General features: G+C 38.2%; 1 protein-coding gene across 1 annotated transcript in view; it reads right to left on the bottom strand.

Annotated features, from left to right (window-relative positions):
* Positions 1-10,592: 10,592 nt before the first annotated feature.
* The window catches only part of galt (galactose-1-phosphate uridylyltransferase), a 30,010-nt gene continuing 23,047 nt past the window's right edge, over positions 10,593-17,555 (bottom strand). Inside the window, exons 10-11 of the mRNA XM_010742243.3 lie at positions 11,702-11,856; positions 10,593-11,397 (exon numbers count right to left, since the gene is read on the bottom strand). Coding sequence (XP_010740545.2) covers positions 11,299-11,397; positions 11,702-11,856 — 254 coding nt within the window. The 3' untranslated portion in view covers positions 10,593-11,298. The remainder of the gene's footprint in view (positions 11,398-11,701; positions 11,857-17,555) is intronic.

Genomic DNA, 17,555 nt, shown 5'->3' with positions numbered 1-17,555 from the left:
AGGATTTTGACAGATTTATGAACAAATTCCACTTTGCAACTTTTAGAAAACTTATGCATTAATGTGATGAGCTGCACATTACTCTCATGAAGCAGATTTGAAATGAACATGAAAGGAATAATTTCCCCTTTGTACTTGTGTCTTCTCTATGAGGAGAAATCTTTTCTTAGTGTATGCGATTTGATTTATCACACAGGGTGAAGACCACAACATGGGTGATAAACACATGCATTACCACGCTTGATAAATAAATCTGGGAATACCTTTTATACTCAGTGGACATGCCTGCTTTATAGAAGACAAAAAGCTCAAAGCCCTTTCGTACTAGAACATAAATAACATTTGGGAATTAAAATTAGGAATTAAAATTGAGATCAGATTGTCCCTATGGGGTAAAATGAGATTTCATCTCCTCGCTTCGGAGAACAGCTATGATAAGACAATAAATAGTGCGATAAACAACACAGTGGCCAGCAAGATAGCATCCACATAACAGCAGTGGACAGCACGGGTTAACAAGTGTTTGTCTAACAACGCTTTGGCAAACAGGTTAAAAAACTGTTTGTTTTTCTTTGTAGCCCTGAGACCTGAAGGCAAAAGTCCTACGGTGTTCAGTCTTTCCTATCTTGATTTGACCAGCATTGAGGTTATCACGAAGCCTCTTTCTGTGTCATTTTTTTTGTCTTTCAAATATCTGATAGTGGAAAAAGACATATCTGTTTCCTCTCCAGATCTAACCATTTCTCTTCCTCCCCAATGACAGTGCAGAGATTTTGCAATGAAGCTGCTTGTTTATCTTGTAGACACTAATAAATATTATAATCCAGCGGCTCTTTCTAACGTTTTATGAAGTGGAGTTAAGGGCATCTGGGTCTGTGCTGCGCTACGGCAGCTAATATTCAGCCTCTGAAATCCATCTGTTTGCTAATTCTCTTGGTAGCTATGAAACTCCTACGTTGCCCTGTGGGCCTATCGATTGTATCTGTTTGTCTTGTCAATGTTAAAAAAAAAAAGAAAAAAAAAAGCAAGATAACAGCTGCTTAGTCAGCTCTTGTATAGATAAATTATCCTGGGGGTGGAGGAGGATGAGAAGATGAAGGCGAGAATAAGGAAGCTGAGATGGAAGAGGGAGATGGTGGGAAATGAAACGAGTTGGGGGGGGGGTGAAAGAATAAAAAGATAGAGATAAGAGAAAGTAAGAAAGAGAAGGATACAATCAGCAATGAAGAATGAAGACTGAGGGAGAAGAAACGTTGTATATAACTCTACAGTATATAAAAAAATACCATGTGGCATTTAATGTATCTAGTGTGTAAACGTGTTAAAAAGTTACCAAGTGACTTTAGACAGGATATGCTGAATCCTACACTGCCCATAATGCAGCTGAGTAGTGTCTGTCCTTTTGCTGCATTAATGTACTAAATGTCTTTAACATTACATATTTGTAGCAACTCATGATCAGACCCTCCAAGCTAAATTTCTACATTTTCCATGTAAACAGCACACCCTGATATATAGAGACATTAACAAATAAGTCAACATTAAAACCCTTAATTAATATTCATGCAAACATAAGATCTAGTTCATCAGATTTCATTTAAAGATTTCTTCAAGGCTTTTTTTTCTTCTTTTCGTGTGTTTTTCTGTTGCTCAGCGAAAGCTACCATCAGCTCTGTTAAATATCAGATAATGAAAAAGGAAACAGCTCACTACCACTGAAATAATGAAAAAATACAACACATCATTTTCAATGATTACTGAAATGTATCTCTTCTGACATTTTTTTAATAAAAACTCTTTAAGTAACAACGCCAACTCCCAACCAGTGTGATCTTTGTCACTATTATGACCATGTTAGCTCAGTTATCCTCTCCTCTCCTCTCTGTTCAGTATCAGAATCCATCATTGTTAATTCATGCGTTTCATTATACCATATATGCAAAATATCAAACCATAAAAGTTAAATACTGTTATCATGAAATTTACTAGACTACAGTGGAATGCAATAGAACAGGATTATGATGTTCACTCTAACCTCCAAAGGCGTGAGGTTCAAAAGTGTCTGCATCTTATTTATCCAGCGATGGTTTATTCAGCACATCATGCCTTCACACTAACAGGGATGCAATTTTTTTTCTCTTGTCAGCAGTTTAACAGATGCTCAAGTGCTAATGGAGGAATTCATTTCACATGAGTAATGCACAGATTCCTTGTTATTTATGTGTAGTATGCATCACAGTTAAAAGTGTCTTACTGCCCTCTATTGTTCATTTACATACCCCCCCCCCCCCTTTTTTTTTTTTTGCTTTTGCCTCTGGCGTGTGTTTTGTTTTCAAAGTGATTTTTATTTCTCTTCTTTGTCACACAAGAGAGTCTCCCTACGCCATGAAAACTATCGTTCTTTGTTCATTTTCATAACACCATCCGTGTGCAACTCCGGGAACCAACTGTGAAAGTTTTCTGTCTTGTTTGAAGTCTGCTGCTGGTCTGATTTAAAACAGAGCTTCAAGGAAGAATGAACTCATGGCTGGTCTGAAAAACTTTGAGGAGAGAATGATGTATGCAAGAAAGTTTGATTTTACAAACTTAATTTAGATAGATAGATAATACACTGCCTCTGTTCTCATTGACTTTTTAGAAAGGTTATGTGATAACGGCAGAGCTGTGGTGGTGTTTTAATCATGTCTTGGTTGTATTCTGATTATTTTGCTCACTAGAGAGGCTCCCTATATCAAGCACAAACAATTCTCTGTTTGCTTCCATTATACCAGCACTGCGTGGTTGCAGGGGCCAACTGTGAAAGTTTTCAGCTTCATTTGAGCTCAGCTCTGCCGATTTGAAATAGAGCTATAGTGATGCACACAGGGGAAAGTTTAATTTCAGGGTTGGAGTTGTGAAGTTGGCAGGAAGATAAATCCCATGTAACTTCTCTCCAAATTTAAGTGCAGCAAAGTGATCTGTCTTGATTTATGGTGTAAAGGCCTGAGAGCTAGGGAACCAACCCTGACATAGCCTTACTGTACTTGTCTTACTATGCAGAGTACTAAGTCCTCAGGGCTATGCTTAGTGGATGCAGTCCACCCACTACAAAGGAAAAAAATTAGAATACATCCAAATACTGTGTCCAACAATGCTTCGACTCTGACCCATTTCTGTCACGTCTCATCAATCTTGCACCTAATGCAGAAGATTTTACCACTTATCTCATCAGCCATGGCAAAAGTTTAAACCTTTATCTGAAAGTGGTTTTTCCTGTTGATTTGAATGCATCGTGTTACATAAGAAAACACAACACATCCCGTTTGTCGTCTCTGCTTTGAACATTGTATTTGCATTGTAAGCCTGGAAGGTCACACGCTACTACACAGAGAAAAAAAACAAACAACAGTGCATAGGAAGCAGCAACAACTTTTTGTTGGAAAAAAAAAAAAACACTCAAGGAATGAACTGAAACAAATTGCAGAAATTCTACAATATAATGCAGTCCAATACAGACCAGAGATAAACAACTCTATATAACTTTAAATTGTTACTGGAATTGTGCCAGAGAGGCCATGATACGACTTGAATCCTGAGACTGTAGCTTGAGGGTGGATGTTTTTAAAAATAATTTTCTATTAAATTAAAATTAAATCACTCTGTGGTGTCCTCACATCCACACCCTCCTCCTTCTGATTCTGGCTTTATTCCCACTTCTCTTGCCTCCCTTTCCATCCCTCTTTTCCCTCGTTCTCATCTATTTGGTGGATCTCTAGCACCCAGTGAGGTGACAGATTAGTAGGAGAGAGGCTCGCTCACACCTCCTTCTAAATGGAGTCGACTGAGCTGTTAGCCCTGCCTGCATCTATCTCAGAGAAGAGAAGTAAAGTTCTGCTTGAAATTTCTTTAATAAATCTAATGTCATCTTGACTGTCACAGACTCAGTGGAACGAAAAGGTCAGTGTACCAGCTGTGCAAATTGGAACAGTATGATTGTCAGTATTATATTGACAGTATAATATAGTATTTGGTTTTATTTCTAACAATATCATACTGTTCTGATTATTTCACTCCAGCGTTGTGCAACCAAACAGTCCTAATGAAACCAATTAGCTTATAGCTGATTGTTAATCTCTTATTTATTGTCTATATAAATATTGATATGCTGTTTATGTGCAGCACATTCTCAAAATAGTTTGTTCACCATCCGACAAACTCATTCTTGTATTCTTTAGCCAAGGCTATCAATCCTTATTTTGGGCCTTAACCTTACTTTTAATATTCTGAAATTATTTCTAGTGTTTCTAAAGCTGGGCAGCACGGTGGTGCAGTGGTTAGAACTGCTGTGTCACTGTAAGAAGGTCTCGCCATAAGTCAGCTGGGATAGGCTCCAGCCCCCCGCAACCCTGATGATGTTTCCAAAGCTTCTTATGCACTTTGCATTTCACTTGTTGTATATCACCTTACCAATTTTTCCTGCCTGTACATCATCTTCATCTGAGGATGAAGTTCTGATTATGTGGTTTATAACTTTAACAACCCACCCAACTTCCACTCCTAACTCTGGAAACTTCAGTGCTACAGCATAACCAGCTTCATGCTGTCATCCAGGATCACCAGTGCGGTGTTTTACTGAACCCAAAGAGAGACTTCCACTGGTGATATGCTGGTTGGCTGCTAGACTGCTAAACATCTCAAAACTTTTTTTTCTCACCTCGGACAAACTTTGACATGAAGAACTTTAATACAACACACAACATGCTGGCAACAATATTTTTATGTGAGTGTTTGAGTAATACAGTGTGTTAGTGCACACCTCGAACCTGCATGTCATCAGTCCACTCTGTCAGCCTCTTTTGCCTCAACTGTCTATATATACCAGCTGGTGTGTACACACATAGACACACATACATCCAGAGAGTATCTTCTACTGTTTTTTCCCCTTTAGTACAGGCTGAGTGAGTTTAAACAGGAAAATCGATTATGACAAATTTGATTATATGCATTTGCGTATTTTCCTATCTAAACACTAAAGAAACATCAGTAAACATCAGCGCATAGATTCAGTCTACACTACATTCTGCTTTTGGTTAGTATGTTTGTTTTCTAACCTAAAACTGACACCTTGAGCAAAAAAGAACACCTGACTGAAATATCTCAACAACTATTTGATGGATTGCCATGAAACTTTTCCCTCAAAGAACAAATCTCAAACTGCCAACAGGTTTTCATTTGAAGGTCTCACCAACTATTTGATTAATTGCAGCAGAAACTACCAGTAGCAGTCCACTATTTTGATTTGTCATTTTTGATACCTGCAAAACAATGACATTCCCTTCATCCTAAGCTCCAGTCTTCTTTCTTTTTATTGCTATTTGGCATATGTTAGCATCCTAACATGCTAAACTAAGATTCTGAGCGTGTTATTATGCTAAAGTTAGCATTTACCTCCACCGGCAGGACTGCAGACCCTTTTTCATTCCACGTGTTTAGTGACAGTTATCAAATGTCTTTGAGAAATATTTTGAAAACACATTGTTGGCCGATTTAAAGGATCAGGATATTTGTAAAATATAGTAGTAACCCACCATAAAAAGAACAAAATGACTTACTGTTCAAAACATCCACAAATCATGATATAACCCAACCCATTCTGGCCTTGTGACTTTGTCTTTCAAACCATAATTATCACTCTAAGTACTGTATCATTCTCCACAAGTTGCTGTGTGCATAGTAAGCACCACTGGGTATTGCATCATGGCACTCATACAGGTGTTCATGATATTGTGTCCACCCTCTGTAACTATTTGTAGAATGTTAAAACAACTGTAGCTCTTTTTTTTAAACCGCACAACATGTTGTTACAATGAGGACATGCAAATCTAACTAATCAGATTCCATAAAGCAAATTTGGCATCATTAGCTGCACTGGGAAAACAATTCTCTACCAGAACAGTGTTGGAAAAGATGAGCAACAAGAATTTGGCAAAGGAGCCAAAATATCATTCTTCCTCTGCCAGTGAGGAGATAGACAGAGGTTACACACAAACACATGCACACACACACACATCCTTCACTATCAGTGTGGAAATAGAAATATATATCCTGAACACACACTCACACACAGAGAGTCTCGAAGGAGTGATGAAATAGATGAGAAGAGGATCCACGGTGAGCCTGGAGGACTGGATAAATATTGACCTGAATGAATGAGGTCTGTCACAGTACATAAAAAGGGTTATACTCTCATTCAGTCACACACACAGTCTCACCAACATCCATGCCCTCGAAGAACCTCCTGGTCTGTAAACTCCACCTGCTCATCTTCACTGTTCAACCGTATATTTAAACAAAATCTGGAATCACTATTAATATTTATGGAAAAACTGAGATTGAGCTTGACTGGAAGTAGTATAAATAATGAAAGTGGTGTGTGTGTGTGTCCGTTGTGTCATTGCCCATGTGCCACTGAAAGTGCACTTCTATCTTTTTTTTTATGTATATGCCAGAAATTCGGCACCCACTGAAGTACTGCGAAAAAAAAAGTTTTTACACTTGCCTGAGGAGGAAGCTGTGTATCAATAAAAAGAAGCTGCAATAACGGCTGATGAAAATATATTTTTTCTATTAACAATGTATAACAATGACACTGGGGGACCTGCTTTTTCTGATTTTTCTTCTGTAAATACAACAGTGGTCTATTGCTGCCAACCAAGAGTCAGTCTGTAGTCCACTAGAAAGATGAGAAATAATGGATAAAAAGGAGTGGATGACATAAATGCTGCACGGTGAGTGGAAAATGAGATAAATTTGTCTGTCATAACTGTCATATTGGGTGGCAAGCGGCAAAGTTAAAAAGATGTGCTCTTTTCAGTTTGCAATGTTGTTATGTCCTCTTCAAGAATATTCAAGTGACAGATCACAGTTCTTGTCTTGTGAATTGATGCACACAAAATGTTTAGCACCAGAGAAGATGATGTCAGGCCTAACACATAATGTTTATGTGTGATTGAAGTGAAATCCACCTTTATTAAAAATGTGCCAAAAGTGGGAAAGGGGAAGCCCGAATTTAGATGATATGGGTGAAATGAAAAGGTGAGGCCAGACTAAATGATGCAACTCTAAGAAACAAGAAGTCAGAGCTGCTTTAGTTTTATATTAATCTCATAAGGTGGGGTAAACAAAACCCTGTATTTATAGGAACAAGACAGCAGCAGAAAAGGGGTCAGGTCGTTTAGTTGGGGGAACCAAGGGTAGGGAAGGATAAAACTGTTCTGTAATAGATGACCCACATTTTGACGTAAGCAGGAACAGAGAAATATTTCTGATTGATTATGTGTATTACTTGAGAGCTTTGTAGAAGTTTACCCCACAATGTGCCTACCTCAGTAAAATGGCACCAAAAACAGGAGGGGACGAAGCTTGCATGAGCTAGCAGAATATCAAATGCAGTTGTTCTAATTATTTAAAAGTCAAACATGCTGAGTGCAGAAAAATGTGAGTGATTTAGTGCCCGTAGTTTGCCCCCAGAGTGGCAGTTGTGTATTTGTTATGATTATACTACTAATTATTATTACGTACTTATTACTTAAAACTTGAGCCAAGAACTTTGCTAACAGCCAAACATCAACCAAGCACAACAACACAGGACATAGCAGCCAGGTAAGTTTGAAAGTGTAAATATTAAAATCTGGTTAATGGACATGTTAAAGATCTATGGATCATGGTCATGACGTTTTTTCATATTGTATTTGTCTTCATTTCTGAAATTAAATTAAAGTTTATTTCAGTAACATCTGACTGTTTGACATGCTAAAATAATTGCTGACAATCTGGAAACACTGGAAATAGTTGTCAGCCTAATACACGTACCCCCATAGGAACATTTGATGATTGACCTGTTGCCCCAGTTACTGGACACTTTGGCTGGAGGTTTTGTAGGAAAGGGACTTATTAACAGACAGAGAACGTAAGGTATACTTGATCTACGATGTTTCATGGGACTGTGTAAACTGTTTTTAATCCTATGTGCAAGACGCACTCATTCTTGGCACCAAGATTGCAATACGCCAGTAGACTGGCATTGTCTGGGTGCTACCTAGCAAAATACCAAACATGCACAGTCAAGGAAATAACCTCCTCAGGAAAATACCAGTGCGTTATCACGTCTTGCGCCCTGAGTCAGCACGAAAATAGTCTGCAAGTTGATTCTCATATCATAGGGAAATTAAGCGAAACCAGTGGCTTCCTGGAAGATGGGAAATAAAACGTAAAAAAAAGGTCGTTTTGGGAGGAATGGCCATATGGTCTTTACCGATACTTACCATCTGGCCAATTTGACAGGCAGTTGGACCTCAAATTGGTATAATTAAAATATGAATAAGAGACACAGTTTGTACTCTAGTTGATAGTTTTTTAGCCCCCAAACATACCTGCTGCTATCATGACTAACTGCCTAACCTGCTGCTATCATGACTAACTGCCTAACCCCAACCCAAAACTACTTCTAACCCAAGAAACAAGTCACCAAGTCCAAGTCTGTGTGGCCCTATTTTGTCTGTGTTTGGAATGTCGAAGGTCTGTATTTTAATTTCAGTCAAAAACTTGCAGAATTCAAACCAAAACTAGATTTTGATGAAATAAATGATAAATTATATGGATCACTGGCTTCTCATTCCTGAGCTGAACTGATTATTCTTCCTCTTATTATTATCTATTTCTTTTTTAATCTAACCCAGTCTCGTCTACTGCTACTGCTTCTAATCTTACTGCTTACTTCTTATGACACACACATACATGCTTGCTGCATCACTTTTTGCAGCCTAATCACAAAATTACAGTTTTTCATCACAGCATTGCGTGCATCAGTTTCAGTGTTTTCAATTTATTAATAATCTAGCTTCTACTTCTACACTTCTGGACTATTATGCTTTTAAGAGGCAATGATGGTTAGGAAGTAAAGAGGGGCAGGTCATTATGAAGTTGAACACTGACACTAAGAATTGCTGGGTGCAGCAGAGTGGTGTCGATAGACATAAAATTCATCTGTATCCTCCAGGACACACTCATGACTCATAATGACACACATCTTCCATCGGTGAAATTCTGAGCACCTATTTTCTCAGGGGGTCTGTAGCTGACCCCGACCTTCCTGCTGAGGGAGAAAAAGTTGATAAGCTTTTAGTTCAGATTCTCATCTTGAATCCAGGTCATCTTCCTTACTTTTTAAGCAACACTACCATCTGCTGTTGTCACAGTGAGAGCACACCTGTCTAGAATTAACGTGGCATTTTTATTTACATTGTTTAACAATCACCTGATAAACACAAGTTCATCTTTAACTTGTTTTTAGCCATTCACTTGTAGTGGTTGATGTAATATGGCAGAGGGATGCAAGTATCTTAATTCACATGAATTCTTGAATCCCGTCTCCAGTAAGTGCCGGGACACAGTCTGTCAGTCCTCCCTTTAGGCAGAGTCCTCATTTACATACAAATTTGTAGAAACAGATGATATTTAGATTATAATTTTGTATTTAGTAATTAATTATAGTGAATTCATGAGAATGAAGATAGCATGTACACACCCATTCACAGCATAGTTGTCTATGTCACAGTGAAATACTCAACTAGGTATTGGATCTATCCAACACTGGTATTGAGACAGTACATCAGATTCCATTATCATTGCTGAGCCTATGGTCTCCCAGCTGTCAGCTATGTGAACTGAACACGTCCTTCCATCAGTGAAAGCTAACACTGCAGCTTGCTTAAAACCTTGTCAATGCTTTCTAAGTTCGAACTACTTGCTTGACTTTGAATACTTCATTGGCAGCATGATATACAGAAGTCAAATTTGAAGAATTGGCTCACATTCCTCAATACTCACATACTCATATTAACCATGAAATAATGTTCATAGTAATTAGATCTCTTGGTCATACTGACTACAAAGACATCTCATCTTAAACCAATGTCGTTAAGAGATGAGGGACAAAAATAATACAAGCAGCTAGTGTGGACACAACAACCAGTAGTCCTTTCAATATACATATGGGCATGTACCTGCTAATACATTAAGATACACCTTTAATAAATATAAACCCATCCTTTGACATACAGTCTCTGTCCAGGGTGCTGAAACATTCACCTCAACTCTCTGTCTGTCTCTCTCCATGGTGCTGAAACACTGAAACTCAGACTCTGTGCCTCTCTCCGTGGTGCTGAAATATTCACAGCCATGCTTTGTCCCAAATCACTCCCTCATTCATTAGTTAGCTGCCCTACTTCTCTTATTTGGAACACTTTTGTGTCACCACTCGCAGGTGTAGTGTCACATAGTAATGGGTGTAATTAACGCGTCTCTCAGTGCAGTAATGTGGTGCAGAGGTTCCCCATTTATTTTCAGCCAAGGGCCCCTTACGAAATAGGGAATATACTGGGGATCCCCTCATGTATGTAGCTTTAAGACATGTATGTTACATATTTCCACAACATACCATGATGCATGTTTGACTGAAGGGATGTAGGGTGTATATCATGATAAAAAACGTTTCATGGATATTGAGAATTGGTGGTGTATTGCAGGCCAAAGTATACTAAACATATACTGTATTTCATTTGAAACACTTTATTATCAATGTGTGTAAAACATTTCAAACTCTGAATATGCCATTTTTGTTATGAAGTAAAACTGATGTTAATTCAGAAGAATACTGACTCTGTTAATGTAAACAGGAAACATGGCATCTTTTAAATCATTCATTTTCTTTATAAAATGAAGCATTGATCTTGTCAGGCTTTCGTGGCTGAAAGCCGTCAAACTAATTCAACAATTTCTTTCTATGTAAAAACATTTTCAAGAAACAAAGGCATTCATTTGAATCACTGATCACACTCACTGTGCTGTTGTTGTAGTAAAAGCTTTGTTTGTTGTTTGGTCGTGTTGGAAACCTTTCAACCACAAAGTTTGTTTAAATTCTGCAGAAGGGACAGCAGAGAAGAAAAGAACAATGTTCTCTCATTATCTCCATAAAACATGGAGGATGGCTTCCATAGCACATTCTGTTAGAAGTCCATTTTATAATTGCAGTAAGGAGCCCAGTGCCAGCTTTGTCTTCATAAAGGCACTTTAACATGTTGCACCAGTTCAGAGAAAAATATTACAGTTACATATAATTGGCTATTTATGCAATTTTAATATTTTTTCCAAAACAAACCAACAGGAAACTGTATGTTTCCAAAATATATATTTTATCTTAAATAAAGCTATATTGTCCCTTCTGTTCTAACCATCACACAAGTCGTTTCGCTTTGACTTTTACTTTCCTCCATCTTCTTTTTCGTTTCCTCTACCCTTTTCCTGGTTATGTCTGCTTTTATAATGCTCTTCTGGGAGGTTCCTTAGCTTCTCAGCAGCCTGACAATACAAGAACACAGCAGTACCAAGCTTTTACTCAGTTTTAAAGTCAAATGCAAAGAATGCAATCCTGGTTTTGCATTCTAATTAGTATGTTGGAGAAGGGTCAGCTTTTGATGAGGGAGTCAAAACAATAATAAGTTAATAAGACATTAATAAGACAAATTTAAGAGACAACCCCACACTAATCTCAAATTTAATCTCCAAAGCTTTTATGCAAGTTATGACTGTGAATCTCCATCTGCGCAGTGACTGCAAGCATGAAAATAAATGTAAGTTACAATTGTCTGGTTACATTACTCACCTGTTCAGGGGTGAGGTCCCTTTGCTCCTGGGCCAGCATCTCATAGCCCACCATAAACTTCTTAACCGTGGCTGAACGCAGCAGAGGAGGGTAGTAGTGAGCATGCAGCTGCCAGTGAGAGTTGTCTTCCTTTAAATGGGGGCCAGTCGGAGCTCCTAAGTTAAGAGAAAGAAGAGACGCAGCACCAGTTTTACTCATCCAGTCAATCAATAGCTTTGTTCACACTGGTGGGTGCTAGCCTGGCAAAGAGTATCCAGATGAGTTGATGGTTTTAGAACCTTAACCACACCTCAAGTCACGCCTCCAAAGTCATCTGAGCTGCTCAGTCCTCATGTCATCTTTGAAATTACCAGGTTAGAGGGCTGCAGGGCAATGGTGAACAGCTTAAGCGCTCTTTTTTTTTTTTCATTAAAACTGCAGGTAACCATGGCAACAATTCTTCATGCAGTGTTACCAGTTAAGCCTGGAGTTAAAGTGACTGGATATAAAAAAATAAACCTGGGGGGGGGGGGGAAAAAAGGTTGACTGTGGCAAATGGCCATGTGTGTGAAAGCTTTAGATATTGGAGGACCGTAGCATTTGACTGACCTGATAATATTCATACTCAACAAACCATCTATAGGTTTCTCATTCCCTCTATGCAAGCATCTGCATTAATCATGTTTCTCTCCTCTTTTATTCAGGTTTTTCCTTTAATTTTTTACCATCTGCACGTATAACTTGACTTGCAATTACTGCGTGAAAAATTGCAAGTTTCCTGACAATGGGGGCTGGTCAGACACATATAGAGACGACAGGGGGTCCACTAATGGGTGGTAGAAGAAAAAGGAAGAACAAAGAAAAGACTAAAGAGTCCAGATAAGGAATGAATAGAGGCGGATGCTCCTATTAGTAGACAATTACCTACTTTTAGATCTTTTTAGGTGTGTTTGCTCTGCTGCATGTGTGTAAGTATGTTAGAAGCGCATATTTTAGAATGAATATAAATTATAGATAAGGGACCACCAATCATAACAGTGTACAGACAGATCATGCAACACAGTTTATACTACTTTAATATATCTTGTAATATAATACTGTACTTCATGCATGTGAATAACTTTATCTGCCCCTACATGTCTATCTGTCTTCTCTCTGTGTCCTAATCCTTCATCCAACCAGTTAATACAGCCTGTAATGTGTTGTGTGTTTCCCCCCTGTAGGAATAAGCAGGTAGCTTTATCTTATCAATAATTTCCCAGGTGACTTGAACACCATCCAACCACTTCTGTTTCAGCACTGCTACTAATAAGCCTAGCCCTAAATAAAAGCTGACTGCTTCCAAATGAGCTAAAATAAAACACAAACACAGATGGGGAGATAATGCAACTCATTATGTGGGCCAGGTCTGTGGATGAGTGTGTGTATGGATGAGAGTGTGTGTTTTCCAAAATTAGCGGGTCAGTGTGTATGCATTATGTATGTGTGTGAGTGTTAGTACCCTACAACACATCTATTATAATCTCTCTTTTCCCTTAATCCCCCTTGATAAAGTTAAAATAATGAACTTTTTTTGGGAGTTGAAAGTTCTACCAATTAAAAAAACAGTTTGATCAAGTTCATGAGAAGCAGCAGAAAACACCAGGAAAGCAGTAGCAGTCCATTAGGACTAGTTAGTTACATCCATCTATCCATTTCACATAACCACTTATCCGAATCAGGGTGGCAGGGGGCTGGAGCCGATCCCAGCGCCACATTGGGTAAAGGCGGAGTACACCCTGGACAAGACGCCAGATCATTACCTCGCCTAGTTAGTTTTTGGAGCTGATGCTTAGGGAGTAAAACACGATAGATATATCGGCCAATATTCATTTTATATATAAATAACAACTTTTTTTTTTGTAATGATCCCTCAAACATAGTTATCACAAAACCTTTGAAAAACATATGTAATGGATGCAAAAGATTGTAAATGATTCATTTTCCATAACAGCTTATCTTTTGCAGGATTAGGGGCTAGAGCCAATCCTTGACATTGGGCGAAGATATTGTATAGTTTCACAATAAACTCCAAATGACATTAGTATACTGAAACAGCAAACTTCAATGGGAATTATAGATAAGTAAAAAAACAAACAAACAAAAAAACACAAATATTGGTCAATAAAATCTGACCAATATATCTGTCAGACTAGAAAGAAATCAATTATTTCTCCACATCATCAGGGATCATGAAACATTTTCAGCTCTTACTCTAGAAAGGTGGGATACGAAACTAACTGATCTACTGGAGGAGTAGTCTAGTGGTGTAGTTGCTTTTAACATTTGATACCAAAGTGAATATTAATTTTACTGCTTCACCTCTTTCTTGATCTTTGCCCAGCAGCCCGATACTTGCCTCTCACCCTTTTCATGTTTTTAGTTACGAGAAATAGGAAGGTACTAATAAAGCAAACTGTGATATTTCACAGATAGTTAGACAGGTAGGTGTAGCCTGTCAGTCAGAAAAAGAGGGAGCTATTATGAGACTGTCATATAATATTACACATACCTAATTTCTGGTATTGTATGTTTTAATGATGATATAAAGACTTCATTTTATTGTTTGTCATTTCAAGCAAATTCTCATCTGAAATCCTTCTCAATGTTTTACTTCTTTTTCTCTAACAAGGCCACAGTAAATCAGATGAAACGACTACCGGGCAATAACCTTCAACACACTTCTGTAACGTGACCTGTGAGTTTTAGTCACGATCTAAGAAATCAAACAGAATAAAGCCTAAAATCAAGATAACATAAAATGTGCAGGAGCCTTCACCACAGCCAACTTTTAAACTGAGATTTTACTTCAAAAGATTTGAAATCAGATAAAATAAGAAGAAAAAGAGTTGATCTCTGCACCCTCTCATGCTCTGTCCTTCTCTCTCTCCACACTACAGTTTGCAGATTGTATCATTTCTCTATTATTATATTTTTATATTATTTAGGCTGCTTTGCTTTGAAAAAATCTATAGCACTTCATTCTCTGAAACTGATCTGAGGTATAATCTATATATATTCTCTTCAACATCTTAGAGTTGATTAGGTACATCAGGGGTCTCCAAACTGTTCCACACAGGGCCGATGTGGCTGCACGTTTTCCTTCCAACCTAACGGCAGCACATCAGACTTGACTCATTTAATCAACTGATCTCAGTCTTCAGAGAGTTGATTGGTCAAATTATGTGCTCTTGGTTGGTTGGAACAAAAACCTGCAGCCACACCGGTCCTTTGTGGAACAATTTGGAGACCCCTGAGTTACATCCTGACGATGAAGGTAAAGGGTTTAATTCAACCTAGTCATTAGCTCTTAATAGGCAGACTATGTGCTCACCTCATTGGCCTGAGGCTGTACATGAAAAATGAAAGCGATAACAAAAAGCTCATGATTCAGAATTGAAAGAGCAAAAAACAAAAGACAAAACAATAGAAGCTAAAAAACCTACACCAAAGACAAAAGTGGTCGACACTTAAAAGAAGTAAACAGCCTGAAGAATTGATTAGGTTGGCGGTTAGGAAGATTTTATTCTTGCGGGTGGTGAACGTTAATCTATGTTGAAATAGTGCTGACAGACATCAATAAACTTAAATTTATGATTCCTTTGACTGAATTCCAAACTAGGCTAGCGGCTCTATGAAGCTGCATATAGAGACAGCTGTGCTTTGAGCTAAACGCGAACATGCTCACAGTGACAGCGCTAAAATAATGTTCAACTGGTAATAACATTTACTACCTTAGTTTAGCACAGCATATTAAAAGTTACTATTTATCAGTAAACATACAGTAAATCTGAGGGTGACAGAAATGTTTTGTAGGTCTTTAGATATCAACAAAATACAGTTTTGACCTGATGGTGGCATCACAAAAGTTGCAATTCATCCTGAGGAGACATGTCTGTACCAGGTTTTGAGGGCAATCCAACAAATAGTTGTTGAGACATTTCACTCTTAAAGTGTAACTGAACCCAGATGAAAACCAGTGTATATGGGTGTTTAGTCATGTTGCTGAAAAGCTTTGTTCGTTCTCACTACATTTGTATTCCTTTCATGATGAACCCCCCACATCTTACATTATGTAACCATAAAGCCATGCCCTCTACAGTGACTGTCCTCTGCTGCATTTTTTCAAATTTCCTTGGAGTTACACTTTAACCACAAATGTGAACCTCACAGTAGCACTTGACAAAAGCTCATCACCAGCATTGTCTGGGAACTATTAATGTTAAGTGGCAGACTGATTGATCAGACAACAGACTGACATTCTCACCCATAGAGCCACACCACAACTAGCATGACTTCAAAAACAGGTTTAAAAATGGTACTTGAGCAGAAAAACAGGCCTAAGGTCTACCTGAGAAACCTACCCTAAATGTGTACAAGTTATCTTGGTATGGCATCTAGATTCCTGCTGTGGTCTTTAGATTGAGTAGAAATGATGTGCAGTCAGTGAGCAATGAGGCTCCCTGTCTCTAAAAACAACTCAGCAGGACACAACTGCTGCAGGGATTGAACCTGCAACCTTTAGTTTATAAAAGAATCACTCAGCCGTGACGACACTGCTCACCTCTCTGTCACACATCACTCATCGCATCGCTGCATTCTGCTAACCTTTGTTCTGGATTGAATCCGTTGCAAGGTGTCTCTCTTGCTCACAATAGCTCTCTCACTGTCTCAGTACAGGTAAATATCAGCCAGTGTCTGTGCTGAGCTGCAGATGTCTTGACGTCTGTTCCTGACCTTTCTGTACAATGCATACAGTTGTTTATGTTTCTGCACACTACTTTGTCACATAAACCCTTGGCCTGGCAGTAGTTAAAAGATCTATACCCGCTTCTTGACAGATGCAATGCAAAATATGTGCGCTCTGTCAAAATGAAAGGCTAATTAGCCCCTCATTGCAAAGGTGACATACCCACAATTTCTTTGTATATGTTCACTTGCTGTCTTGTTCCTGGTTCAAGTGTCTACTGTGATACAAAAATAATGGGGAATACCGGAGAATGGGTTCAGGATCCAGACACACAGTGGTGAAAAATAAGTTGAGATGAACATGTTCAGGGTGAGAAACTGTAGCAAACGTTGAAAACAGCAACCTAAAAACCTACATAATGAAGTGTAATGTAGACTAGTGTATTAAAGTATTCTCTTACAATATTTAAATTGCTATAATCTTCAATCTTAATCAATTTCACAGTCACAAAAACTTCCTGCAATTAATCTCACTCAGTCAAGTCTTCAGGTTTACTTAAGATGTGCTCTTTAAGATCAGAATTTTAAAAATATCCTGTGGATGTTGACAGAGGAAATCACCATACCGAGCTCTATGCCATTAAAATCCCACTACTTTTCCTCACACTTTTAAGCATGCTAAAAGTGTGCAGTGTATCTAATTGAAGTGAGCTCTTGCTCCTTTAAAAGATGAAAGACGATTGATCTCTTGATAGTGGAGTGCTCACATCTGAGACAAAGACACATCAGAATAAATGATATGGAGGCATAGCTGTGTGTATAAGATTGATTAGGTTTGATGTGAAAAGATTGTCATAATTCTTAATTATAAAGATCAATACTAAGATAGAGATGTTAATTGCACATATCTGACGGCTTCGGTTATTTCTCGATCTTAAACAACAGGATTAGAACTTCTCTCAGCACCAGAGGTGAAACAAAGTTCAGCAAACAACAGCAGAACATTCTCGCATTCGCCGTAAAATGATTATTCAATATATCTCTGGGGACATGAATTTGTGAGCCATATCCTCGACGAATAAATAAACAATACCTTGAAGGACAGGCAGGAGAGACAAATAAACCTAACTCACACGCTGTGAAAGTG

Source organism: Larimichthys crocea, chromosome IV, assembly GCF_000972845.2.
Source record: "Larimichthys crocea isolate SSNF chromosome IV, L_crocea_2.0, whole genome shotgun sequence".
NCBI lineage: Eukaryota > Metazoa > Chordata > Actinopteri > Sciaenidae > Larimichthys > Larimichthys crocea.
This window is presented reverse-complemented; position numbering and strand designations above follow the sequence as displayed.